The sequence below is a fragment of the Elephas maximus genome, chromosome 10 (assembly GCF_024166365.1).
Source record: "Elephas maximus indicus isolate mEleMax1 chromosome 10, mEleMax1 primary haplotype, whole genome shotgun sequence".
NCBI lineage: Eukaryota > Metazoa > Chordata > Mammalia > Proboscidea > Elephantidae > Elephas > Elephas maximus.
The window spans coordinates 51,558,707-51,585,435 of NC_064828.1; the positions used below are offsets into that span (position 1 = coordinate 51,558,707).

Below are 26,729 nucleotides of genomic sequence, written 5' to 3' on the forward strand. Positions count from 1 at the left end.
TCTCATACAAAACGTTGTATACACTTTGTTGTATACTCCTAGTTGTTCTCCTCCTGATGAGACAACACACTCCTTCTCTCTACCCGGTATTCTGTGTGTCCATTCAGCCAGCTTCTGTCCACTTCGGCCTTCACATCTCCCCTCCAGATAGAAGCTGCCCACATAGTCTCATGTGTCTACTTGATCCAAGAAGCTCACTCCTCACCAGTATCATTTTCTGTCTTACAGTCCAGTCCAATTCCTGTCTGAAGAGTTGGCTTTGGGAATGGCTCCTGTCTTGGGCTAACAGAAGGCCTGGAGACCATGACCTCTGGGGTCCGTCTAGTCTCAGTCAGACCATCAAATCTGGTCTTTTTCCAGAATTTGAGGTCTGCATCCCACTGCTCTCCTGCTCCACCAGGGATTCTCTGTTGTGTTCGCTGTCATGGCAGTCATCGGTTGTATCTGGGCATCATCTAGGTTTTCTGTGCTCAGGCTAATGTAGTCTCTGATTTATGTGGCCCATTCCGACTCCTGGGCTCATACTTAGCTTGTGTCTTTGGTGTTCTTCATTCTGCATTGCTCCATGTGGGTTGAGACCAATTGATGCATCTTAGAAATGTCTCCAAAATGGGATGCGGAATGTTTTTTAATAGATTTTATTGTGCCAGTTCATCTAGATGTCCCCCGAAACCATGGTCCCCAAACCCCTGCTCCTGCTACGCTGGCCTTCCAAGTGTTCGGTTTATTTAGGAAACTTCTTTGCTTTTGGTTTAGTTCAGTTGTGTTGACCTCCTAGTTCAGTTGTGTTGACCTCCCCTGTATTATGTGTTGTCCTTCCGTTCACCTAAATTAGCTCTTTCTACTATCTAATGAGTGAATTCCCCTCTCCCTCCCTCCTTCCCTTCCCACTCTCGTAACCGTCAAAGAATATTTTCTTCTCTGTTTGAACCATTTCTTGAGTTCTGATAATAGTGGTCTCATACAGTATTCGTCCTTTTGCAGCTGACTAATTTCACTCAGCATAATGCCTTCCGGATTCCTCCATGTTACAAAATGTTTCACAGATTTATCATTGTTCTTTATCCATGCGTAGTATTCCATTGTGTGAATATACCGTAATTCATTTATCCATTCATCTGTTGATGGACATCTTGGTTGCTTCGATATTTTTGCTGTTGTAAACAGTGTTGCAGTGAACATGCGTGTGCATATATCTGTTCGTGTGACAGCTCTTACTGCTCTAGGATATATTCCAAGGAGTGGGATTGCTGGATCATATGGTAGTTCTATTTCTAGTTTTTTTAAGGAAGCGCCAAATTGATTTCCAAAGTGGTTGTACCATTTTACGTGCAGTGGGTGTGTTTTTGATATTTGCTTTGCTAGTATTTTATTGAGGACTTTTGCACCTGTGTTTAAGAAATTGGTCTGTAATTTTCTTTTCTTGTGATGTTTTTGTCTGGCTTTGGTATTTTTTTCGGTATCAGGGTAATGTTGACCTCATGGAATGAGTTAAGGAATGTTCTCTCCTCATCCATTTTTTGAAAGAGTTTAAGAGCAGTTGGTTTAATTCTTCTTTAAACATTTGGTAATATTCACTGTGAGCCCATCTGGTCCAGGGCTTTTCTTTTTTGGAAGTTTTTTGTTTCCTAACTTAGTCTCTTTACTTATTATAGGTCTAATCAGATTTTCTGTTTCTTCTTGAGTTAGTTTTGGTAGTTTGTGTATTTCTAGGAATTTGTCTCTTTCATATAGGTTATCTAAATTGTTTTCACACAATTGTTCCTGTTGTTGTTGTTAGGTGCTCTGGAGTTGGTTCCAACTCATAGCAACCCTATGTACCACAGAACAAAACACTGCCCGGTCCTGCGCCATCCTTACCATCGTTGTTTCAGCGCATTGTTGCAGCTACTGTGTCAGTCCATCTCGATGAGGGTCTTCCTCTTTTCCACTGACCCTCTACCAAACATGATGTCATTCTCCAGGGACTGATCCCTCCTGACAACATGTCCAAAGTATGTAAGACCCAGTCTTGCCATCCTTACTTCTAAGGAGCATTCTGCTTGTACTTCTTCCAATAGAGATTTGGAAGTCCATGGTATAGTCAGTATTCTTCACCAACACCACAGTTCAAAGGCATCAGTTCTTCTTTGGTCTTTCTTATTCCTTGTCCAGCTTTCACATGCATATAATGCGATTGAAAATACTATGACTTGGGTCAGGTGCACCTTAGTCTTCAAAGTGACATCTTTGCTTTTGAACACTTTAAAGAGGTGCTTTGCAGCAGATTTGCCCAATGCAATGCCTCTTTTCATTTCTTTTTTTTTTTTTTTATTAACTTTTATTAAGCTTCAAGTGAACGTTTACAAATCCAATCAGTCTGTCACATAGAAGTTTACATACATCTCACTCCCTACTCCCACTTGCTCTCCCCTTCTTGAGTCAGCCCTTTCAATCTCTCCTTTCGTGACAATTTTGCCGGCTTCTCTCTCTCTCTATCCTCCCATCCCCCCTCCAGACAAGAGTTGCCAACACAATCTCAAGTGTCCACCTGATATAATTAGCTCACTCTTCATCAGCGTCTCTCTCCCACCCGCTGACCAGTCCCTTTCATGTCTGATGAGTTGTCTTCGGGGATGGTTCCTGTCCTGGGCCAACAGAAGGTCTGGGGACCGTGGCTGCCGGGATTCCTCTAGTCTCAGTCAGACCATTAAGTTTGGTCTTTTTATGAGAATTTGGGGTCTGTATCCCACTGATCTCCTGCTCCCTCAGGGGTCCTCTGCTGTGCTCCCTGTCAGGGCAGTCATCGATTGTGGCTGGGCACCAACTAGTTCTTCTGGTCTCAGGATGATGTAGGTCTCTGGTTCATGTGGCCCTTTCTGTCTCTTGGGCTCTTAGTTGTCGTGTGGCCTTGGTGTTCTTCATTTTCCTTTGCTCCAGGTGGGTTGAGACCAATTGATGCATCTTAGATGGCCGCTTGTTAGCATTTAAGACCCCAGACGCCACATTTCAAAGTGGGATGCAGAATGATTTCATAATAGAATTATTTTGCCAATTGACTTAGAAGTCCCCGCAAACCATGTTCCCCAGACCCCCGCCCTAGCTCCGCTGACCTTTGAAGCATTCATTTTATCCCGGCAACTTCTTTGCTTTTGGTCCAGTCCAATTGAGCTGACCTTCCATGTATTGAGTGTTGTCTTTCCCTTCACCTAATGCATTTCTTATCTACTGATTAATCAATAAAAAACCCTCTCCCACCCTCCCTCGTAACCACAAAAGTATGTGTTCTTCTCAGGTTTACTGTTTCTCAAGATCTTATAATAGTGGTCTTATACAATATTTGTCCTTTTGCCTCTAATTTCGCTCAGCATAATGCCTTCCAGGTTCCTCCATGTTATGAAATGTTTCAGAGATTCGTCACTGTTCTTTATGGATGCGTAGTATTCCATTGTGTGAATATACCACAATTTATTTACCCATTCATCCATTGATGGACACCTTGGTTGCTTCCAGCTTTTTGCTATCGTAAACAGAGCTGCAATAAACATGGGTGTGCATATATCTGTTTGTATGAAGGCTCTTGTATCTCTAGGGTATATTCCCAGGAGTGGGATTTCGGGGTTGTATGGTAGTTCTATTTCTAACTGTTTAAGATAACGCCAGATAGATTTCAAAGTGGTTGTACCATTTGACATTCCCACCAGCAGTGTATAAGAGTTCCAATCTCTCCGCAGCCTCTCCAACATTTATTATTTTGTGTTTTTTGGATTAATGCCAGCCTTGCCGGTGTGAGATGGAATCTCATCGTAGTTTTAATTTGCATTTCTCTAATGGCTAATGATCGTGAGTATTTTCTCATGTGTCTGTTGGCTGCCTGAATATCTTCTTTAGTGAAATGTGTGTTCATATCCTTTGCCCACTTCTTGATTGGGTTGTTTGTCTTTTTGTGGTTGAGTTTTGACAGAATCATGTAGATTTTAGAGATCAGGCGCTGGTCGGAGATGTCATAGCTGAATATTCTTTCCCAGTCTGTAGGTGGTCCTTTTACTCTTTTGGTGAAGTCTTTAGATGAGCATAGGTGTTTGATTTTTAGGAGCTCCCAGTTATCGGGTTTCTCTTCATCATTTTTGGTAATGTTTTGTATTCTGTTTATGCCTTGTATTAGGGCTCCTAGGGTTGTCCCAATTTTTTCTTCCATGATCTTTATCGTTTTAGTCTTTATGTTTAGGTCTTTGATCCACTTGGAGTTAGTTTTTGTGCATGGTGTAAGGTATGGGTCCTGTTTCATTTTTTGCAAATGAATATCCAGTTATGCCAGCACCATTTGTTAAAAAGGCTTTCTTTTCCCCAATTAATTGACACTGGTCCTTTGTCAAATATCAGCTGCTCATACGTGGATAGATCTATGTCTGGGTTCTCAATTCTGTTCCATTGGTCTATGTGCCTGTTGTTGTACCAGTACCAGGCTGTTTTGACTACTGTGGCTGTATAATAGGTTCTGAAATCAGGTAGAGTGAGGCCTCCTACTTTCTTCTTCTTTTTCAGTAGTGCTTTGCTTATCCGGGGCTTCTTTCCCTTCCATATGAAATTGGTGATTTGTTTCTCTATCCCCTTAAAATATGACATTGGAATTTGGATCGGAAGTGCGTTAAATGTATAGATGGCTTTTGGTAGAATAGACATTTTTACTATGTTAAGTCTTCTATCCATGATCAAGGTATGTTTTTCCACTTAAGTATGTCCTTTTGAATTTCTTGTAGTAGAGCTTTGTAGTTTTCTTTGTATAGGTCTTTTACATCCTTGGTAAGATTTATTCTTAAGTGTCTTATCTTCTTGGGGGCTACTGTGAATGGTATTGATTTGGTGATTTCCTCTTCGGTGTTCTTTTTGTTGATGTAGAGGAATCCAAGTGATTTTTGTATGTTTATTTTATAACCTGAGACTCTGCCAAACTCTTCTATTAGTTTCAGTAGTTTTCTGGAGGATTCCTTAGGGTTTTCTGTGCATATAATCATGTCATCTGCAAATACTGATAACTTTACTTCTTCCTTGCCAATCCGGATACCTTTTATTTCTTTTTGTAGCCTATTTGCCCTGGCTAGGACTTCCAGCACGATGTTGAATAAGAGCGGTGATAAAGGGCATCCTTGTCTGGTTCCCGTTCTCAAGGGAAATGCTTTCAGGTTCTCTCCATTTAGAGTGATATTGGCTGTTGGCTTTGCATAGATGCCCTTTAGTATGTTGAGGAATTTTCCTTCAATTCCTATTTTGGTAAGAGTTTTTATCATAAATGGGTGTTGGACTTTGTCAAATGCCTTTTCTGCATCAATTGATAAGATCATGTGGTTTTTGTCTTTTTGTTTTATTTATGTGATGGATTACATTAATGGTTTTTCTGATATTAAACCAGCCTTGCATACCTGGTATAAATCCCACTTGATCATGGTGAATTATTTTTTTCATGTGTTGTTGGATTCTATTGGCTAGAATTTTGTTGAGGATTTTTGCATCTATGTTCATGAGGGGTATAGGTCTATAATTTTCTTTTTTTGTAATGTCTTTACCTGGTTTTGGTATCAGGGAGATGGTGGCTTCATAGAATGAGTTGGGTAGTATTCCGTCATTTTCTATGCTTTGGAATACCTTCAGAAGTAGTGGTGTTAACTCTTCTCTGAGAGTTTGGTAGAACTCTGCAGTGAAGCCGTCCGGGCCAGGGCTTTTTTTTGTTGGGAGTTTTTTGATTACCGTTTCAATCTCTTTTTTTGTTATGGGTCTATTTAGTTGTTCTACTTCTGAATGTGTTAGTTTAGGTAGGTAGTGTTTTTCCAGGAATTCATCCATTTCTTCTAGGTTTTCAAATTTGTTAGAGTACAATTTTTCATAATAATCTGAAATGATTCTTTTAATTTCATTTGGTTCTGTTGTGATGTGGTCCTTCTCATTTCTTATTCGGGTTATTTGTTTCCTTTCCTGTATTTCTTTAGTCAGTATAGCCAATGGTTTATCAATTTTGTTAATTTTTTCAAAGAACCAGCTTTTGGCTTTGTTAATTCTTTCAATTGTTTTTCTGTTCTCTAATTCATTTAGTTCAGCTCTAATTTTTATTATTTGTTTTCTTCTGGTGCCTGATGGATTCTTTTGTTGCTCACTTTCTATTTGTTCAAGTTGTCGGGACAGTTCTCTGATTTTGGCTCTTTCTTCTTTTTGTATGTGTGCATTTATCGATATAAATTGGCCTCTGAGCACTGCTTTTGCTGTGTCCCAGAGGTTTTGATAGGAAGTATTTTCATTCTCGTTGCTTTCTAAGAATTTCCTTATTCCCTCCTTGATGTCTTCTATAACCCAGTCTTTTTTCAGGAGGGTTTTGTTCATTTCCCAAGTATTTGATTTCTTTTCCCTAGTTTTTCTGTTATTGATCTCTAGGTTTATTGCCTTGTGGTCTGAGAAGATGCTTTGTAATATTTCGATGTTTTGGACTCTGCGAAGGTTTGTTTTATGACCTAATATGTGGTCTATTCTAGAGAATGTTCCATGTGCGCTAGAAAAAAAAGTATATTTTGTAGCAGTTGGGTGGAGAGTTCTGTATAAGTCAATGAGGTCAAGTTGGTTGATCGTTGTAATTAGATCTTCCGTGTCTCTATTAAGCTTCTTACTGGATGTCCTGTCCTTCTCCGAAAGTGGTCTGTTGAAGTCTCCTACTATAATTGTGGAGGTATCTATCTCACTTTTCAATTCTGTTAAAATTTGATTTATGTATCTTGCAGCCCTGTCATTGGGTGCATAAATATTTAATATGGTTATGTCTTCCTGATCAATTGTCCCTTTTATCATTACATAGTGTCCTTCTTTATCCTTTGTGGTGGATTTAAGTCTAAAGTCTATTTTGTCAGAAATTAATATTGCTACTCCTCTTCTTTTTTGCTTATTGTTTGCTTGCTATATTTTTTTCCATCCTTTGAGTTTTAGTTTGTTTGTGTCTCTAAGTCTAAGGTGTGTGTCTTGTAGGCAGCATGTAGATGGATCGTGTTTCTTTATCCAGTCTGTTTCTTTATCCAGTCTGTGACTCTCTGTCTCTTTATTGGTGCATTTAGTCCATTTACATTCAGCGTAATTATAGATAAATAAGTTTTTAGTGCTGTCATTTTGATGCCTTTTCATGTATGTTGTTGACAATTTCATTTTTCCACATACTTTTTTGTGCTGAGGCGTTTTTCTTAGTAAATTGTGAGATCCTCATTTTCATAGTGTTTGACTTTATGTTAGTTGAGTCGTTACGTTTTTCTTGGCTTTTATCTTGAGTTATAGAGTTGTTATACCTTTTTGTGGTTACCTTATTATTCACCCCTATTTTTCTAAGTAAAAACCTAACTTGTATTGTTCTATATCGCCTTGTATCACTCTCCATGTGGCAGTTCAATGCCTCCTGTATTTAGTCCCTCTTTTTGATTATTTTTATCTTTTACCTATTGACTTCCATGATTCCCTGTTATGTGTATTTTTTTTTTTAATTAATCTTAATTTGTTTGTTTTTGTGCTTTCCCTATTTGAGTTGATATCAGGACGTTCTGTTTTGTGACCTTGTGTTGTGCTGATATCTGATATTATTGGTTCTCTGACCAAACAATATCCTTTAGTATTTCTTGTAGCTTTGGTTTGGTTTTTGCAAATTCTCTAAGCTTGTGTTTATCTGTAAATATCTTAATTTCGCCTTCATATTTCAGAGAGAGTTTTGCTGGATATATGATCCTTGGCTGGCAGTTTTTCTCCTTCAGTGTTCTGTATATGTCGTCCCATTCCCTTCTTGCCTGCATGGTTTCTGCTGAGTAGTCTGAACTTATTCTTATTGATTCTCCCTTGAAGGAAACCTTTCTTTTCTTCCTGGCTGCTTTTAAAATTTTCTGTTTATCTTTGGTTTTGGTGAGTTTGATGATAATATGTCTTGGTGTTTTTCTTTTTGGATCAATCTTAAATGGGGTTCGATGAGCATCTTGGATAGATATCCTTTCGTCTTTCATGATGTCAGGGAAGTTTTGTGTCAGGAGTTCTTCAAGTATTTTCTCTGTGTTTTCTGTCCCCCCTCTCTGTTCTGGGACTCCAGTCACCGGCAGGTTATCCTTCTTGATAGAGTCCCACATGATTCTTAGGGTTTCTTCATTTTTTTTAATTCTTTTATCTGATTTTTTTTTCAGCTATGTTGGTGTTGATTCCCTGGTCCTCCAGATGTCCCAGTCTGCATTCTAATTGCTCGAGTCTGCTCCTCTGACTTCCTATTGCGTTGTCTAATTATGTAATTTTATTGTTAATCTTTTGGATTTCTACATGCTGTCTCTCTATGGATTCTTGCAACTTATTAATTTTTCCACTATATTCTTGAATAATCTTTTTGAGTTCTTCAACAGTTTTATCAGTGTGTTCCTTGGCTTTTTCTGCAGTTTGCCTTATTTCATTTGTGATGTCTTGAAGCATTCTGTAAATTAGTTTTTTATATTCTGTATCTGATAATTCCAGGATTGTATCTTCATTTGGGAAAGATTTTGATTCTTTTGTTTGGGGGGTTGGAGAAGCTGTCATGGTCTGCTTCTTTAAGTGGTTTGATATGGATTGTTGTCTCCGAGCCATCACTGGGAAACTAGTTTTTCCAGAAAATCCGCTAAAAAAAAAATGCAGTCAGATCCGTATCAGAGTTCTCCCTCAGGCTATTTGGATGTTAATGAAGCCGCCTGGGGAGGGTGGGGGAGGGAACAGAGAGATAGGAGAGTAGCACCTCAGAATATAGCCAGAGTTGCTTGTCTTGCTTGGAATGACTATTATATCTGAGATAACCGCGGGGCGCGTCGCCTATGTGTGCTGGCTGTGTGGAGATTGCCCCCGGGGGGTCTGGCCCGCTGGAGTCAAGGTCAGATCCTCCGCTTCCAGCCCCACGCCCAGCGTCAAGGCTCCCCTACTGGGACGGTGCACTCTCGACTCCAAAATCAGTCGCTGCCTCCCGGGGACTTCTCGTCCCTCCAGCCGCGTTGCCGTGCCGCCCCCGCGAACCAGTTGAGCTGCCTCCTGGGGTTAGTTCAGGTGGGTGGAGCAGCTCCCCGTGCTTGTGCCGTGACCGAGTGTCCCGGCTGGGACGCTGTTTTCCCCCCGCTCCAAGACCAGTCACTGCCTCCCGGGGACTTCTCCTACCGGCTGCGTCCCACACCGCCCGCGGAACCGGCTGGTCCCCCTCCTGGGGTTAGTTCAGGGGGGTGGAGCAGCTCTCTGTGCTTGTGCCATACCTGACTGGTACGCTGGCTCCAGGCTCTGAAAACAATCCCTGCTTCCCCGTATTAGTTCGTTCTCCGTCTCTAAATCTGTCTCTAAATCTGTGTTTTTTGTTCAGGGTTCGTAGATTGTTATGTATGTGATCGATTGACTTGTTTTTCCGTGTCTTTGTTGTAAGAGGGCTCCGAGGTAGCGTCTGCCTAGTCCGCCATCTTGGCTCTGCTTTCCTCTTTTCATTTCTTGACTGCTGATTCCATGGATGTTGATTGTGGATCCAAGGAAAATGAAATCTTTGAAAACTTCAGTCTTTTCTCCATTTATAATGATGTGGCTTATTGGTCCAATTGTGAGGATTTTTGTTTTCTTTATGTTGAGGTGTAATCCATACTGAAGGCTGTGGTCTTTGATCTTCATTAGTAAGTGCTTCAAGCCCTCTTCGCTTTCAGCAAGCAAGGTTGTGTCATCTGCATAATAAAAAAATGCAGGTTGTTAATGAATCTTCCTCCAATTCTGATGCCCCGTTCTTCTTCATATAGTCCAGTTTCTCGGATTATCTGCCCAGCATACAGATTGAATAGGTATGGCGAAAGGATACAACCCTGACACACAGCTTTCCTGACTTTAAATCACTCAGTATCCCCTTGTTCTGTCTGAACAACTGCTTCTTGATCTACATACAGGTTCCTTATGAGCACTTGCCTGTTCTGGAATTCCCATTCTTCTCAGTGTTATCCATAATTTGTTATGATCCCCATAGTTGAATGCCTTTGCATAGTCAATAAAACACAGGTAAACCTCCTCCTGGTATTCTCTGCTTTCAGCCAGGATCCATCTGACATCAGCAATGATATCCCTGGTTCCATGTCCTCTTCTGAATCCGGCCTGAGTTTCTGGAAATTCCCTGTCAATATACTGCTGCAGCCGCTTTTGAATGATCCTTAGCAAAATTTTGCTTGCATGTGATATTAATGATACTGTTCTATAATTTCTGCATTTGGTTGGATCACCTTTCCTGGGAATAGGTGTAAATATGGATCTCTTCCAGTCAGTTGACCAGATAGCTATCTTCCAAATTTCTTGGTATAGGCTAGTGAGCACCTCCAGCTCTGCATCCGTGTGTTGAAACATCTCAATTGATATTCCATCAATTCCTGGAGCCTTGTTTCCCGCCAGTGCCTTCAGTGCAGCTTGGACTTCTTCCTTCAGTACCATTGGTTCCTGATCATATGCCACCTCTTGAAATGGTTGAATGTCAACTAATTCCTTTTGATGTAATGATTCTTTTATTCATTCCATCTTCTTTTGATGCTTCCTTCGTCATTTAATATTTTCCCCATGGAATCCTTCACTATTGCAACTCGAGGCTTGAATTTTTTCTTCAGTACTTTCAGCTTGTTCAGGGTATTCTTTTAGAATTCTTTTTATTTCTGTAAGGTGCCGTAGGGGAAAAAACATCACAAAGTTTAGTAAAGCAAAAAGAAAGTTTTATTCGGCATGCATTCAAAAAGACAAAATTGGGAAGCGGACAAGCATGTTGCTAGAGCCATGTCTGCCCGAGTCCAATGAAATATTACAGAATAAGCAAGAATGGGAAAATGGACAAGCATGCTGCCACAGCCATGTCTGCCCGAGTCCAGAGAATATTCCAGAATAGACAAGAATGGCAAAACGGACAAGCTTGCTGCCACAGCCATGTCTGCCTGAGTCCAGAGAATATTACAGAATAGGCAAGAATGGGAAAACAGATAAGCATGCTCCCACAGCTGTGTCTGTCTGAGTCCAGGGAACATTACAAGTCATCAGTTTATATTAACACGACAAATGGGCAAAACCATTTAAACCTTCACCTTTTCACAGATTGGGGAGAAACTGTGATCCTACACTTCGAATTGTCTTTCTTAATAATCATTGGTATAGGTTTCAGCAATGATAGTCAGGAGGGTCTTCATCGGTCCAACAAATTTTCTATTTACTAAATGTTAATAGAAAAAGATAAGAGTGGAAAGTCTTTTGTGTTCTGGCTTATGTGAAAGATTCCCTAAAAGATATTTTCCAAGATTATTCTATCTGTTGTCTTTATCTCAAGGCCCAATTGATGTGTCCTTGTGAGCCCAGCTTTTTCTGGGTCACATTCTCTATGCTCAGGGACAGGGAAAAATGACTCCAATATTATTTCTGAAATGAAAGGTTGGTAGTAATGTCCTCTTTTTCATTTCTGATTTTAGTAATTTAAATTTCTCTCTGGTCATGTTAGGCAAAAGTTAGTGAATTTTGTTGATTTTTGTTGCCCTTTTCAGAAACCAACTCTTGGTTTTGCTGATTTTTCTCTAATCGTTTTTCTAGTCTCTATTTTGTTCATTTCTGTTTTAGTCTTTATTATTTTTTTCTCTTGCTGTGGGTTTATTTTGCTCTTCTTCTTCTATTTATTTAGGTAGAAGTTTAGGTTCTGGATTTGAGAGCTTCTTTTTTTTTTTTAATTTTTATTGAGCTTTAAGTGAACGTTTACAAATTAAGTCAGTCTGTCACATATAAGCTTATATACATTTTACTCCATACTCCCACTTACTCTCCCCCTAATGAGTCAGCCCGCTCTCTCCTTGCAGTCTCTCCTTTTGTGACAATTTTGCCAGTTTCTAACCCTCTCTACCCTCCTGTCTCCCCTCCAGACAGGAGATGCCAACACAGTCTCAAGTGTCCACCTGATACAAGTAGTTCACTTTTCGTCAGCATCTCTCTCCAACCCACTGTCCAGTCCCTTCAATGTCTGATGAGTTGTCTTCGGGAATGGTTCCTGTCCTGGGCCAACAGAAGGTTTGGGGACCATGACCACCAGGATTCCTCTAGTCTCAGTCAGACCATTAAGTCTGGTCTTTTTATGAGAATTTGGGGTCTGCATCCCACTACTCTCCTGCGCCCTCAGGAGTTCTCTGTTGTGCTCCCTGTCAGGGCAGTCATCGGTTGTGGCCAGGCACCATCGAGTTCTTCTGGTCTCAGGATGATGTAAGTCTCTGGTTCATGTGGCCCTTTCTGTCTCTTGGGCTCATAGTTATCGTGTGACCTTGGTGTTCTTCATTCTCCTTTGCTCCAGATGGGTTGAGACCAATTGATGCACCTTAGATGGCCGCTTGTTAGCATTTAAGACCCCAGATGCCACATTTCAAAGTGGGATGCAGAATGTTTTCATAATAGAATTATTTTGCCAATTGACTTAGAAGTCCCCTTAAGCCATAGTCCCCAAACTCCCACCCTTGTTCCACTGACCTTTGAAGTATTCAGTTTATCCCGGAAACTTCTTTGCTTTTGGTCCAGTCCAGTTGAGCTGACCTTCCCTGTATTGAGTATTGTCCTTCCCTTCACCTAAAGTAGTTCTTATCTACTAACTAATCAGTAAATAACCCTTTTCCACCCTCCCTCCCTCCCCCCCTCGTAACCACAAAAGTATGTGTTCTTCTCAGTTTATACTATTTCTCAAGATCTTATAATAGTGGTCTTATACAATATTTGTCCCCTTTGCCCTGACTAATTTCACTCAGCATAATGCCTTCCAGGTTCCTCCATGTTATGAAATGTTTCACAGATTCGTCACTGTTCTTTATCGATGGTTAGTATTCCATTGTGTGAATATACCCCTATTTGTTTACCCATTCATCCGTTGATGGACACCTTGGTTGCTTCCAGCTTTTTGCTGTTGTAAACAGAGCTGCAATAAACATGGACGTGCATATATCTGTTCGTGTGAAGGCTCTTATTTCCCTAGGGTATATTCCGAGGAGTGGGATTTCTGGGTTGTATGGTAGTTCTATTTCTAACTTTTTAAGAAAACGCCAGATAGATTTCCAAAGTGGTTGTACCATTTTACATTCCCACCAGCAGTGTATAAGAGTTCCAATCTCTCCGCAGCCTCTCCAACATTTATTCTTTTGTGTTTTTTGGATTAACGCCAGCCTTGTTGGAGTGAGATGGAACCTCATCGTAGTTTTAATTTGCATTTCTCTAATGGCTAATGATCGAGAGCATTTTCTCATGTACCCATTAGCTGCCTGAATATCTTCTTTAGTGAAGTGCGTGTTCATATCCTTTGCCCACTTCTTTTTTTTTATTAACTTTTATTGAGCTTCAAGTGAACGTTTACAAATCAAGTCAGTCTGTCACATATAAGTTTATATACATCTTACTCCTTACTCCCACTTGCTCTCCCCCTAATGAGTCAGCCCTTCCAGCCTCTCCTTTCATGACAATTTTGCCAGCTTCCAACTCTCTCTATCCTCCCATCCCCCCTCCAGACAGGAGATGCCAACACAGTCTCAAGTGTCCACCTGATATAATTGGCTCACTCTTCTTCAGCATCTCTCTCCTACCCACTGTCCAGCCCCTTTCATGTCTGATGAGTTGTCTTCGGGAATGGTTCCTGTCCTGTGCCAACAGAAGGTTTGGGGACCATGCCCGCTGGGCTTCCTCTAGTCACAGTCAGACCATTAAGTCTGGTCTTTTTATGAGAATTTGGGGTCTGCATCCCACTGCTCTCCTGCTCCCTCAGGGATTCTCTGTTGTGCTCCCTGTCAGGGCAGTCATCGGTTGTGGCCGGGCACTATCTAGTTCTTCTGGTCTCAGGATGATGAAAGTCTCTGGTTCATGTGGCCCTTTCTGTCTCTTGGGCTCTTAGTTGTCGTGTGACCTTGGTGTTCTTCATTCTCCTTTGCTCCAGGTGGGTTGAGACCAATTGATGCATCTTAGATGGTCGCTTGTTAGCGTTTAAGACCCCAGACGCCACACTTCAAAGTGGGATGCAGAATGATTTCATAATAGAATTATTTTGCCAATTGACTTAGAAGTCCCCTTAGAGCATGGTTCCCAAACCCCCGCCCTTGCTCCACTGACCTTTGAAGCATTCATTTTATCCCGGAAACTGCTTTTGGTCCAGTCCAATTGGGCTGACCTTCCATGTATTGAGTGTTGTCCTTCCCTTCACCTAAAGCAGTTCTTATCTACTAATTAATCAGTAAAAAACCCTCTCCCTCCCTCCCCCCCTCGTAACCCCAAAAGTATGTGTTCTTCTCAGTTAATACTATTTCTCAAGATCTTATAATAGTGGTCTTATACAATATTTGTCCTTTTGCCTCTGACTGATTTCGCTCAGCATAATGCCTTCCAGGTTCCTCCATGTTATGAAATGTTTCACAGATTCATCACTGTTCTTTATCGATCTTTGCCCACTTCTTGATTGGGTTGTTTGTGTTTTCGTGGTTGAGTTTTAACAGAATCATATAGATTTTAGAGATCAGGTGCTGGTCGGAGATGTCATAGGTGAAAATTCTTTCCCAATCTGTAGGTGGTCTTTTTACTCTTTTGGTGAAGTCTTTTTTTTTTTTTTTTTAGATGAGCATAGGTGTTTGATTTTTAGGAGCTCCCAGTTATCTGGTTTCTCTTCATCATTTTTGGTAATGTTTTGTATTCTGTTTATGCCTTGTATTAGGGCTCTTAATGTTGTCCCTATTTTTCCTTCCATGATCTTTATCATTTTAGTCTTTATGGTTACATCTTTGATCCACTTGTAGTTAGCTTTTGTGCATGGTGTGAGGTATGGGTCCTGTTTCATTTTTTAGCAAATGGATATCCAGTTATGCCAGCACCATTTGTTAAAAAGACTTTCTTTTCCCCAATTAACTGACACTGGGCTTTTGTCAAATATTAGCTGCTCATATGTGGATGGATTTATATCTGGGTTCTCAATTCTGTTCCATTGTCTATGTGCCTGTTGTTGTACCAGTACCAGGCTGTTTTGACTACTGTGGCTGTATAATAGGTTCTGAAATCAGGTAGACTGAGGCCTCCCACTTTCTTCTTCTTTTTCAGTAATGCTTTACTTATCCGAGGCTTCTTTCCTTTCCATATGAAGTTGGTGATTTGTTTCTCCATCATATGAAAAAATGTCATTGGAATTTGGATCAGAAGTGCATTGTATGTATAGATGGCTTTTGGTAGAATAGACATTTTTACTATGTTAAGTCTTCCTATCCATGAGCAAGGTATGTTTTTCCACTTATGTAGGTCCTTTTGAGTTTCTTGCACTAGTACTTTGTAGTTTTGTTTGTATAGGTCTTTTACATCTTTGGTAAGATTTATTCCTAAGTATTTTATCTTCTTGGGGGCTACTGTGAATGGTATTGATTTGGTGATTTCCTCTTCGACGTTCTTTTTGTTGATGTAGAGGAATCCACGTGATTTTTGTATGTTTATCTTATAACCTGAGACTCTGCCAAACTCTTCTATTAGTTTCAGTAGTTTTCTGGAGGATTCCTTAGGGTTTTCTGTGTATAAGATCATGTCATCTGCAAATAGAGATAATTTTACTTCCTCCTTGCCAATCCGGATGCCCTTTATTTCTTTGTCTAGCCTAATTACTCTGGCTAGGACCTCTAGCACAATGTTGAATAAGAGCAGTGATAAAGGGCATCCTTGTCTGGTTCCCGTTCTCAAGGGAAATGCTTTCAGGCTCTCTCCATTTAGAGTGATGTTGGCCATTGGCTTTGTATGCCCTTTATTATGTTGAGGAATTTTCCTTCAATTCCGATTTTGCTGAGAGTTTTTATCATAAATGGGTGTTGGACTTTGTCAGATGCCTTTTCTGCATCAATTGATAAGATCATGTGGTTTTTGTCTTTTGTTTTATTTATGTGATGGATTACATTAATGGTTTTTCTGATATTAAACCAGCCTTGCATACCTGGTATAAATCCCACTTGGTCGTGGTGGATTATTTTTTGATATGTTGTTGAATTCTATTGGCTAGAATTTTGTTGAGGATTTTTGCATCTATGTTCATGAGGGATATAAGTCTGTAATTTTCTTTTTTTTGTGATGTCTTTACCTGGTTTTAGTATCAGGGATATGGTGGCTTCATACAATGAGTTAGGTAGTATTCCGTCATTTTCTATGCTTTGAAATACCTTTAGTAGTAGTGGTGTTAACTCTTCTCTGAAAGTTTGGTAGAACTCTGCAGTGAAGCCGTCCGGGCCAGGGCTCTTTTTTGCTGGGAGTTTTTTGATTACCGTTTCAATCTCTTTTTTCGTTATGGGTCTATTTAGTTGTTCTACTTCTGATGGTGTTAGTTTAGGTAGGTAGTGTTTTTCTAGAGAGGTTCTTTTTTAATGGAGACATTTATACCTATACATTTCCCTCTGAGCTCTGCATTTGCTGTGTCCCATATTAGCATGTTGTATTTTCATTTTCATTCATCAGAAAAGTATTTTCTGATTTTCCTTATGAGTTTGTCTTTGATTCATTGGTTATTTAGGAATGTGTTTTTAATTTAGACATATTTGCAAATTTTCTAAATTTCCTTTTTTAATAATTTCTAATTCTTTTTATTCCATTGTGTTTATATGATTTTAATCTTTTTAAAATTATCGAGACTTTTTTTGTGGTCTAATATATGGCCTATCTTGGAGAATGTCTGTGTGCACATGAGAAGAATGTGTATGCTGGTTTTTTGGGTAGAGCGTTCTGTAGATACTTGTTGGGTGTAGTTGGTATATAGTGTTCAACTTTTTGATTTCCTTACTGAGCTTCTACCTAGCTGTTCTGTTACTGAAAGTAGAGTATTGAAGTCTTCAGCTATTATCATTGAATTCCTTATGTTTCAAATGTATGAGTTTTTGCTTCATGTATTTTGGCGCTCTGTTTTTAGGTGCATATAAGTTTATAATTGTTGCATTTTCTTGATGGATTGACCCTTTTGTCATTCTATAATGTCCTTCTTTGTCTCTAGTAACAGTTTTTGTCTTAAAGTCTATTTTGTCTAATATTAGTATAACCACTCCAGATCTCCTTTGATTACTGTTTGCATAGAATATCTTTTTCCATGGTTTTATTTGCAACCTCTTTATATCGTTGAATCTACAGTGAGTCTCTTATATACACTGTATAGTTGGATCATTTTTTTTAAATCCATTTTTGGCAGCCTTTTGATTTAATGGGAGTGCTTAATTTATTTACATTTAATGTAATTACTGGTAAAGAAGAATTATTTCCGTCATTTTGCTTTTTATTTTCTTTATAACTTATGTCTTTGTTACTCAGTTCCTCCATTTCCTTCCTTCTTTTGTGTTAATACATGTTTTCTGGTGTACGTTATTAATTTTCTTGTTACTTTTTTTAATATATATTTTTGAGTTATTTTATTACAGGTTGCCTTAGGGATTACAATTAACATTTTAATTTATAACAGTCTAGTTTGGATTAATGCAACTTAAAAAAATTCTGCTCCTGTATAACTGCATTCTTCTCCCCTCCTTATGCTGTTAATATCATCCTTTACATCTTTATGTATTGTGTGACCATCAGCATAGATTTGTAATTTTTCCTATATGCAGTTAACTTTTAAGTTAGATAGATAAAAAGGAGTTACAAACCAAAAATACATTTATTACCCTCTTCTGATTTTATTTAGTACTTTAACCTAAGCCGGAACGTAATTTTCGTCATAATTTCTTGTAATGCAGCTGAAGCAAGGCTGGAATATTTAAGTAAACCTTTGATAAATGTTTGTGATAATAAAAGAGAAGAATCCACAGATAGTAAAATACAGGTAGACAATAAGTTTTACATAATATACCTTGCACTTCAGGGGCTGTAGACCCTGTCCTATTCAAGCACCTGACTTATTTTTATGTGTTGGGCATGATTTTAGCACCCATCACTACCTTCTTCAAAGTTTAGAGAGTATGATTGAGGTAGAAGTAGGGGTTTCTGCCAGCTTAAGATCAAACACTGGTCTTCTTTTTGAGGATTCCTGCCTTTTTTCTGGATGCTTGGCTTTGAAAATGACCACCCCCACATCAAGGGAAAACCACTTGCAGGAATTTTCCCTGTTTCCATAGAACATAAACTGTAGCAGATGATCCTGCTGTACAGTGACCCCTCCAGAACATCTGAGTAGATTTGTCTAATAACAAGTAATTATAAGCTCAGGATTGGAGTCACAGGTATGTGGGTTATTATAATGCTAATTTAAACCATGAAAATGGGTAAGATTAGTAAGGAGGGCAATGTAAAAAACAAAAAAAAGGTCCTGGAATAGGACTCATCAAAAATTTGGAGTTAGTTGATTGATGGATGGATGACTGTGTATTCCTTCCATCTTCTTTCGATGCTTCCTGCGTCGTTCAGTGTTCTGCCCATAGGATCCTTGAATATTGCAATGTGAGGCTTGAATGTTTTCTTCAGTTCTTTCAGCTTCAGAAATCCTAAGTGTGTTTTTCCCTTTTGGTTTTTTGACTCCAGGTCTTCACACGTTTCATTATAATATTGTACTTTTGTCTTTTCGAGCCACTCTTTGAAATCTTCTGTTTAGCTCTTTTACTTCATCATTTCTTCTGTTCACTTTAGCTTACTCTGTGTTCAAGAGCAAATTTCAGAGCCTCTTCTGACATACATTTTGGCCTTGTCTTTCTTTTCTCTCTTTTTAATGTCCTTTGACTTTCTTCATGTATGATGTCCTTGATGTCATTCCACAGATTGTCTGGTGTTTGGTCATTAGTGTGCAATACATCAAATCTATTCTTGAGATGGTCTCTAAATTCAGGTAGGATATACTCAAGGTTTTACTTGTTTTAATTTTCGTCAGCTTCGAGTTGAACTTGTATATGAGCATCTGATGGTCTGTTCCTCAGTCAGCCGTTGGCCTTGTTCTGACTGATGATTTTGAGCTTCTCCATTGTCTCTTTCCACAGAAGTAGTCGATTTGATTCCTATGTATTCCATCCAGGGAGATCCATGTGTATAGTTGCTGTTTATGTTGTTGAAAAAAGGTATTTTCGATGAATAAGTTGTTGACCTTGCAAAATTCTATCATTCTTTCTCTGGCATTGTTTCCGTCATCAAGGCCATGTTTCCCAAGTACTGATCCTTGTTCTTTATTTCCATCTTTTGCGTTCCAGTCACCAGTAATTATCAATACATCTTGATTTCATGGTTGGTCAGTCTCAGACTGCAGAAGTTGGTAAAAATTTTCAATTCTTCATTTTTGGCACTAGTGTTTGGTGTGTAAATTTGAATAATAGCCATATTAATTGGCCTTCCTTGTAGTCATATGGATATTATCCTATCACTGACAGTGTTGTACTTAGGATTGATCTTAAAATGTTCTTTTTGACGATGAATATGATACCATCTGCCTTCAATTTGTCATACCCAGTATAGTTAACCATTTGTTGGTAGTTCTTAAAATGGCATTTTTCTTTTCTTTTCTTTTCTGCCTTGTTCCTTTCTATGTGAATGAGTAATATTTGGTGTCTGGTAACAAAGAACAGAATAAACCTTTTAAGTAAGAATGAGTTGACTTAGAGAAAGGAGCAGCTGCAAAAGCCTTAAGCTTAAGCTATATTGTGCTAAAAACCTGCTGAGGAGAAAAGTTATGTGGAAAGGCTGTGGTTAGAGGATCATGATCTTTGGAAGAGGACTAGTAGAAATAGTTACCCTTTATCGAGTATCTGCCCTGCGTATTCAAACAGCATTATTTCCATTTATAGATAACAAAAGAGCCGCAAAGGTAGAGAGATTCAAATTCCAAACCTATCTCCTATCAACTATCCAGTGGTTTTCAAAAAAAAAAATTTTTTTCAAAGCTGCAGAACCATTTTTATTTTTAACCCTTTGAGGAAATCTTGTACGAAGCCCTAATATGCTCTATAGATGAAACCTAAACCTGGACCTCAGGCCATTCAGCTTTTCTTTGGCCTTCTCTCTTCTCTTATATCCCCAAAGTTGTGAGGCAACTCCAAAGAACCCCAGATTGAAACTTAACTGCATTTCACTATGCTGCTATTCTTCATCCCATGGTGATAGTGGTTGAAAGTTGCTGGAAAAATATACTCAGGTATCTTCTCTTCGGTGGTCTGATAGTCCATTTCAGCAAAGGATGTTAATCGAGTTGACCACATAAACTTGCACCTATGTTTATAATTAACGCTTTTTATCAAAAGTGCATTTAAAAAAAAATTGTCTTTGTCTTTAAGGTTGTGGCAGTGTTGCCTGAAGATATGAGACCAGGTCCTAATCCTTATGGTCTTCCATGGGAATTGGTGATAGGTGCAGCTATTTTTGGATTTTTTGCTGTTCTCTTGTTTTTGTGGAGAAGTTTTCATTCGGTAAGTAACTAGTGCTGTACTAAAAGAATATTCATTCTGAGTTGTCAGGTTGAATAAGTAAGATGGGAAACATTTTTAAGTAAACAAGCCATGTGTAGGTACTAGAAACTGAGTATGGATTCAGAAGAATTTTTTAAGTGTAAAAATTTAAAAGAATTTCTTTGTAGAAGTATTATACACCAGTACTAAAACCATACTTTCATTTCTTATTTATTTTTTTAGTGTGTTTGGTTTTAATTATGTACTAAGCATTTGTGATTGTACCACCTAACCTGGAATGTAAACATTGAATGTTACTTACGTTTAGATTGCCTTCCTCATTTCATCCTGCTGATGCCTTGTACTAGTAACCACTATTCTGGATATACAGTTATTTCTATGTCCCCCCTTTTTGTTTTACATAATTTTGTTATATCTGTATGTATTCCTCAGAAGTATAGTGTGCAGTTTAGTTGTTTTCAATTTTTAAAAAGGATATCATACTACATGTCATCTTTTGGAACTTTTTTTACTCCTTATATTGCTAAGATTCATCTGTATTTTTAGTTGAGGCTATAAGCTTTTTATTTTGACTGCTCATGTCCTAGCTGTCTGGAGTTAATTTTTTTGTCTGGTAAAGGTAAAGATTCAGAGTAATTTTTTCCCCCAACAAATAATCGTTTTTTCCAGCTTCATTTATTGAATAGTCTCTCCTTTCCCCACTTATCTGCCATGACACTTACTGGATTTAGAGTTCCACATACATGTGAGTCTTTTCAGTACTCTTTATTGTATTCCATTTGTTATTGAAAGCAGGTGCATGTATACCTTTTTATCTGCATTCGTTAGATTGAGCTTGCTAATTGACTAATTGTGGTGTTCAGATATTACATATTCTTGCTTCTCTTTTTGTGTGTGTTTCTTTGATCTATCAAGAATGAAGAGAAGTGGACTGAACTTCACTATAATGATGGATCCATCCATTTCTTTCTGTAGTTCTGTCAATTTTTGCTTTATATATTATGAAGATATTTTATTAGGTACCTCCATGTTTAGAATTGTTATATTTTCGTGAATTGAACCTTTTGTCAATAAATAGTGACCCTTTGTATTTCTAATGATGCTTGTTTTCTTAAAGTCTCTTTTAAAGTCTCTTTTACCTGGTGTTAATACAGGCACACCAACTTTCTTTTGGGTAATATTTGATAAGTCTTTTCCATCCTTATACATTTAGCCTTTCTGTGGTCTCCTACTTAATGTGTGTCTTTTATGAATTTTTTATATGACAATTTCTGTGTTTTCACTAGTGAGTTTAGTCTGTCTAGTTATGTTGTGATTATTGATGTATTTGGACTAGTTTCTTCTAGCTTAGTTTATTAATTTATTCTACCGTTTATATGTTTGTTTTAAATTCTTTTTAAATTGATAAGTAAATCTCTGCTAAGAAGACAAGAACACTCTCACTTCCCTTGGCCTCCTCATTCACTTTTTTTTTTAATTGCGTTTTAAGTGAAAGTTTGCAGTTCAAGTTCTCATACAGATATTTATACACACATCGTTACATGGCCCTAGTTGCTCTCCCTATAATGTGACAGCACACTGCTTTCTACCCTGAATTTCCCATGTCCATTCAACCAGCTCTCGTCCCCTTTAGCCTTCTCATTTTGCCTCTGGATAGGAGCCACCCATTTAGTCTTATCTATCTGCTCGAGCTAAGAAGCACTCTCTTAACAAGTATCATTTTATGTCCCATAGTGCAGTCTAATCTTTATCTGAAGAGTTGGCTTTGGGAATGGTTTCAGTTCTGGGCTAACAAAGTCTGAGGGTCATGTCTTCCAAGGTCCCTCCAGTCCCAGTCAGACCATTAAGTCTGGTCTTCTACCAGAATTTGAATTCTGCACCCCACTTTTCTCCTGCTCTGTCAGGGACTCTCTGTTGTGTTCCCTGTCAGGGTGGTCATTGGTGGTAGCCAGGCACCATCTAGTTCTTCTGGTCTCTGGCTTATAGAGTTTGGTTTATGTGGCCCTTTCTGTCTCCTGGGATAATATTTTCCTTTTGTCTTTGGTGTTCTTCATTCTCCTTTGCTCCCGTGGGTTGGGACCAATTGATGTATCTTAGATGGCTGCTCACTAGCTTTTAAGACCCCAGATGCCACTCAACCAAAGTGGGATGCAGAACATTTTCTTAATAAACTTTGTTATGCCAGTTGACCTAGGTGTCCCCTGAAACCATGGTCCCTAGACCCCCGCTCCTGCTACATAGTCCCTCAGAGTGTTTGGTTGTATTCAGGAAACTTCTTAGCTTTTGGTTTAGTCCAGCTGTGCTGACTTCCCCTGTATTGTGTGTTGTCATTCCCTTCACCTTAGATAATTCTTGTCCTCTTTCACGTTCCACCTCTCAACATGTTAGTATAATCTAGAATTTTAGTTCTGAATTATTAAAGATATATTTCAGTTATCTATATTCTTAATTTTCTCCCCTACTCAACTCCCACAACGACAAATATTACCAAGGTATTTGATCTCCCTTAATGGACAAATGTCTTTCAGGGTCTCTTGGATTGATTTCTTCTCATATTTGAATACTTATTTCAGGATTGTTTTAGTGTGGGTCTTTTTGTGGCAAAGCTTCTGAGACTTTACTTTGAAAGCTTGAGGATGTTTGGATTAAGTCCTCACACTAGAATGGTAATTTTTCCAGATATAAGCATTCTAGGTCTAAGTTCTACCCTTTCAGCACTTGAAAACATTACTGTCTTGTCATTTTTGCATCTAATGTTACTATTGAAAAGTCTAATGTCAATGTGATTCTTATTAATTTTTTCAAAAAATATAGATGTTTTTGGTAAAAGTTTACATAACAAATTAGGTTTCCATTTGACAATTTCCACACAAATTATTCAGTGACATTAGTTACATTTATCACAATCTGTCAACATTCTCTGTTTCTTTTTTGAACAGTTTCTACATGTACAATTTGGTGACATTGATTACATTCTTCAAGTTGTGCAACCATTCTCACCTTCTTTTTCTGAGTTGTCCCTCCCTCATTAACATAAACTCACTTCTCTCTGAGGTTCCTGTCTAATCTCTTGAGTTGCTGTTATCAATTTGATCCCATATAGACAGTTCTTAAAAGAGCATAATGCTCAAGGTAGATCTTTTTTCTAGTTAAGCTAAACTGTTGTTTGGTTTTAAGAAAACTTCAGGGGATATTTCTGATTTAAGGTTTAAAGATTATCTCAGGGCAGGGCAGTAGTTTTCAGGGGTTTATCTACTCTCCATGGCTCTAGGAATTCTGGATTTGATAAAAAGTGGAAATTCTGTTCTGCATTTTCCCCCTTTTGATCAGGATTCTTCTGTGGAATTTTTGATCAAAATGTTTAGTTCTTCTGATCTCATGATAAAGGAGGCAGTTGTTCATGGAGGCAATTAGCCACAAATTCCATATCCTCCTCCTATTCCTAACTCTCCCTCTTCCTCTATCGTTCCAGGTGAATAGATACCAATTGTGTCTTGAATGGCTGCTTGCAAACTTTTAGACACTACTCAACGTAGTAGGAGGTAGAACAGAAGCACTAAATGTGTTATTAGGCCTGTTAACTGGAATATCCCATGAAATCATAACCTCCAAACCAAGGAACCAAATCCCATGAGGTGTTTGGTTGTACATAAGCAGCTGTAGCAGCTACTCTTTAAAAAAAATTTTTTGTCATTGTAAATATTTCTATCACAGAACTTTTGTCATTTCAACTTTTTGTAGGTATATAACTTGCCCACAGCAGTTATATATATTAATTGGCTGTGCAGTCCCTACCCTTAATCAGTGCAGTTTTTCTATCACCATTAACCCTCTTTTCCTCCTCCTTCCCACCCCTTGTAACTACTAATGAACTTTGGTCTGTATGCATTCTCCTTTTCTTGTCTTTTTATATAAGTGATGTCACACAATATTTGCCCTTTTGTGATTGGTTTGTTTCACTCAGCATAATGTCAAGCTCCATCCATACTGTAGCATGTATCAAGACTTCATTTCTCCTTCTGGCTGAGTAGTATTCCATTGTATATGTATACCACATCTTGTTTATCTATTCATCTGTTGATCTACATTTATGTTGTTTCCACCTTTTGGCTCTTGTGAATAGTGCTGCAATGAGCATTGGTGTACAAGTCTCTTTTTGAGTCTCTGCTTTCAAGCCTTTTGGGTATATACTTAGGAGTGGACTTACTGGATCATATGGTAATTCTATTTTGAGTTTTTTGAGGAGATTCTTACTCTTTTTTTTTATTGTACTCTAGTTAAAGGTTTACAGAACACAAACTAGTTTCTCATCAAACAGTTAGTGTACACGTTATTCTACAACATTGGTTAACAACCCCACGACATGTCAATACTCTCTCTTCTCAAACCTGGGTTCCCTATTACCAGCTTTACTGTTCCCTCCTGCCTTCTAGTCCCTGTCCCAGGGCTGGTGTACCCCTTTAGTCTTGTTTTGTTCCATGGGCCTGTTCAATCTTTGGCAGTTCTTATTTTTAAGTGGTCTATTCTGTATGGAATCTTTAAATTTTATGTTCTTATTTCAGTGTAATGTATCTGGGTATGAATTTTTTTCTTACAATTTTTTCTTTGGAATTCTCTGGAATCTTTTTTTTTTTTATTTATAATTATGGGACATTTCTTCTCCATTTTTAGATCATTTTTCAGATGTTGGCCCTTTTAACCTCCTTACTTTGATTTTTCAATTTCTTTACAGTTTGTTATTTTTTGAGAGAGTTCCTCTATCTGAAGTTTCAGTTCACTCATGTACTCTTCACGTGTATCCATTCTATTCTATGTCATTTAAATTTTTTCTCTTCTAATTTTTCTCTTATACATATACTACAATTTTTTTTTAACTTAATACTTTCTTATGTTTATATTACCATAACCCTTAAGAGTGATCCTCTTATACATGGACTTTTTTTTCCTTTATTATTGAGATTAAAGAAGAAAAAGGCGTGGTTTACTTCTTTATAGTCAGTATAGATCTATGGTAACATTTTTCAAACTCTGTTACTTTGGAGGGAGATACTAATAGGGGCTTCCCGTAATGGTTTTAGGATCGAATATGTTTGGGGAACCATGGATTAAATGAAATTAAACAGGTTTCTTTATGGTAGGGTTATATGAGAGCTTTTGATATGCTAATGACAATGAATCTTCAATAGGGAGGCTTTAATATGTAGCCTATTTTTCTCATTGGAAAGAACATTTTTGGCTAACTTGTAAAAACACATCTGTTGTTTTTAAGTTGACAGTAGAAGATAAGTTAAATTTACTTAAATGTAAATTTATTTTAATACAATTTTTGTTAAAATTTTTTTGTAGGTTAGAAGCCGACTTTATTTGGGTAAGCCCTTTTTTCTCTTTTAGATGTAATCATTATTGCTTATAATTTTAAAACTTAAAAATAATTTACACATGATAATATTGGCTTTCTTTTTAGGTAGAGAGAAAAAGCTTGCTTTAAAACTTTCTGCACTAATTGAAGAAAAATGTAAACTACTTGAAAAATTTAGCCTTGTTCAAAAAGAGGTAAGACATTTTTGCAAATGTTAAGATTTATGTTAGATTCAGAAGACTTATACTTCTCATTGTAGGTATTTCTTTGTAATTAACACTTTGTTTACAGAACATGGAGTTAGTTGCTCCTCATCTTCAATACTTAATATTACAAATCTTATTAATTTTAACCCTTGTGGTCAGTGCATCGTGGTTTCTCATTGTGATTTCAGTTTGCATTTCTCTGACAAATGAGGTTAAGCACCAGATTTCTTTTGTGAAGTTGCCTATTCAAGTGTTCTTTATATTTTTTGAGACATAGTTATCTGTCTTTTTTCGTTTTTGATATGTAGAGTTTTTTTTCCCCTGTGTTTTGGATATGAGTCTTTTATCTGATGTATGTATCGAAAATAGCTTTGTCCACTCAGTGGCTTGCCTTTTTACTTCAAATGGTATCTTTTGGTAAGCAGAAATTCTTGTTTTTAAAGTAGTTCAGTTTGTCATTCTTTTCTTTCTAACTGTCATTTGGTTTCTTTTTAAGAAATTTTTGCCTACCCAAGGATATGAAGATATTCTCTTATTTTTTAGATACATTGTTTTACTTTTTTCATTCTGTAATTGATCTGGAATCGAATTTAGGGAGTCAAGATTATTTTTTTTTCATATGGATATCCAATTAACTAGTACCATTTATTGAAAAGACCATCTTTTCCCTATTGCACTGTAGTGTCATCTTCTTCAGTGAAATTAAACGATACCTTTATGGCAGGGTTATTTCAGAGCTTTTAATATGCTAATGACAGTGTGAATCTTCAGTAGGGAGACCTTAAT

The 26,729-nt window shown here is 38.0% G+C and overlaps 1 protein-coding gene across 5 annotated transcripts in view; it reads left to right on the top strand.

Annotated features, from left to right (window-relative positions):
* Positions 1-26,729, top strand: part of MIA2 (MIA SH3 domain ER export factor 2) — a 116,910-nt gene that overhangs the window by 35,362 nt on the left and 54,819 nt on the right. For 4 of the 5 annotated variants that reach the window (XM_049899458.1, XM_049899462.1, XM_049899461.1 and 1 more), the window contains 3 exons: positions 20,247-20,378; positions 25,725-25,746; positions 25,843-25,931. In XM_049899458.1, coding sequence (XP_049755415.1) covers positions 20,247-20,378; positions 25,725-25,746; positions 25,843-25,931 — 243 coding nt within the window. The remainder of the gene's footprint in view (positions 1-20,246; positions 20,379-25,724; positions 25,747-25,842; positions 25,932-26,729) is intronic. The other variant, XM_049899463.1, reaches the window with a different exon arrangement.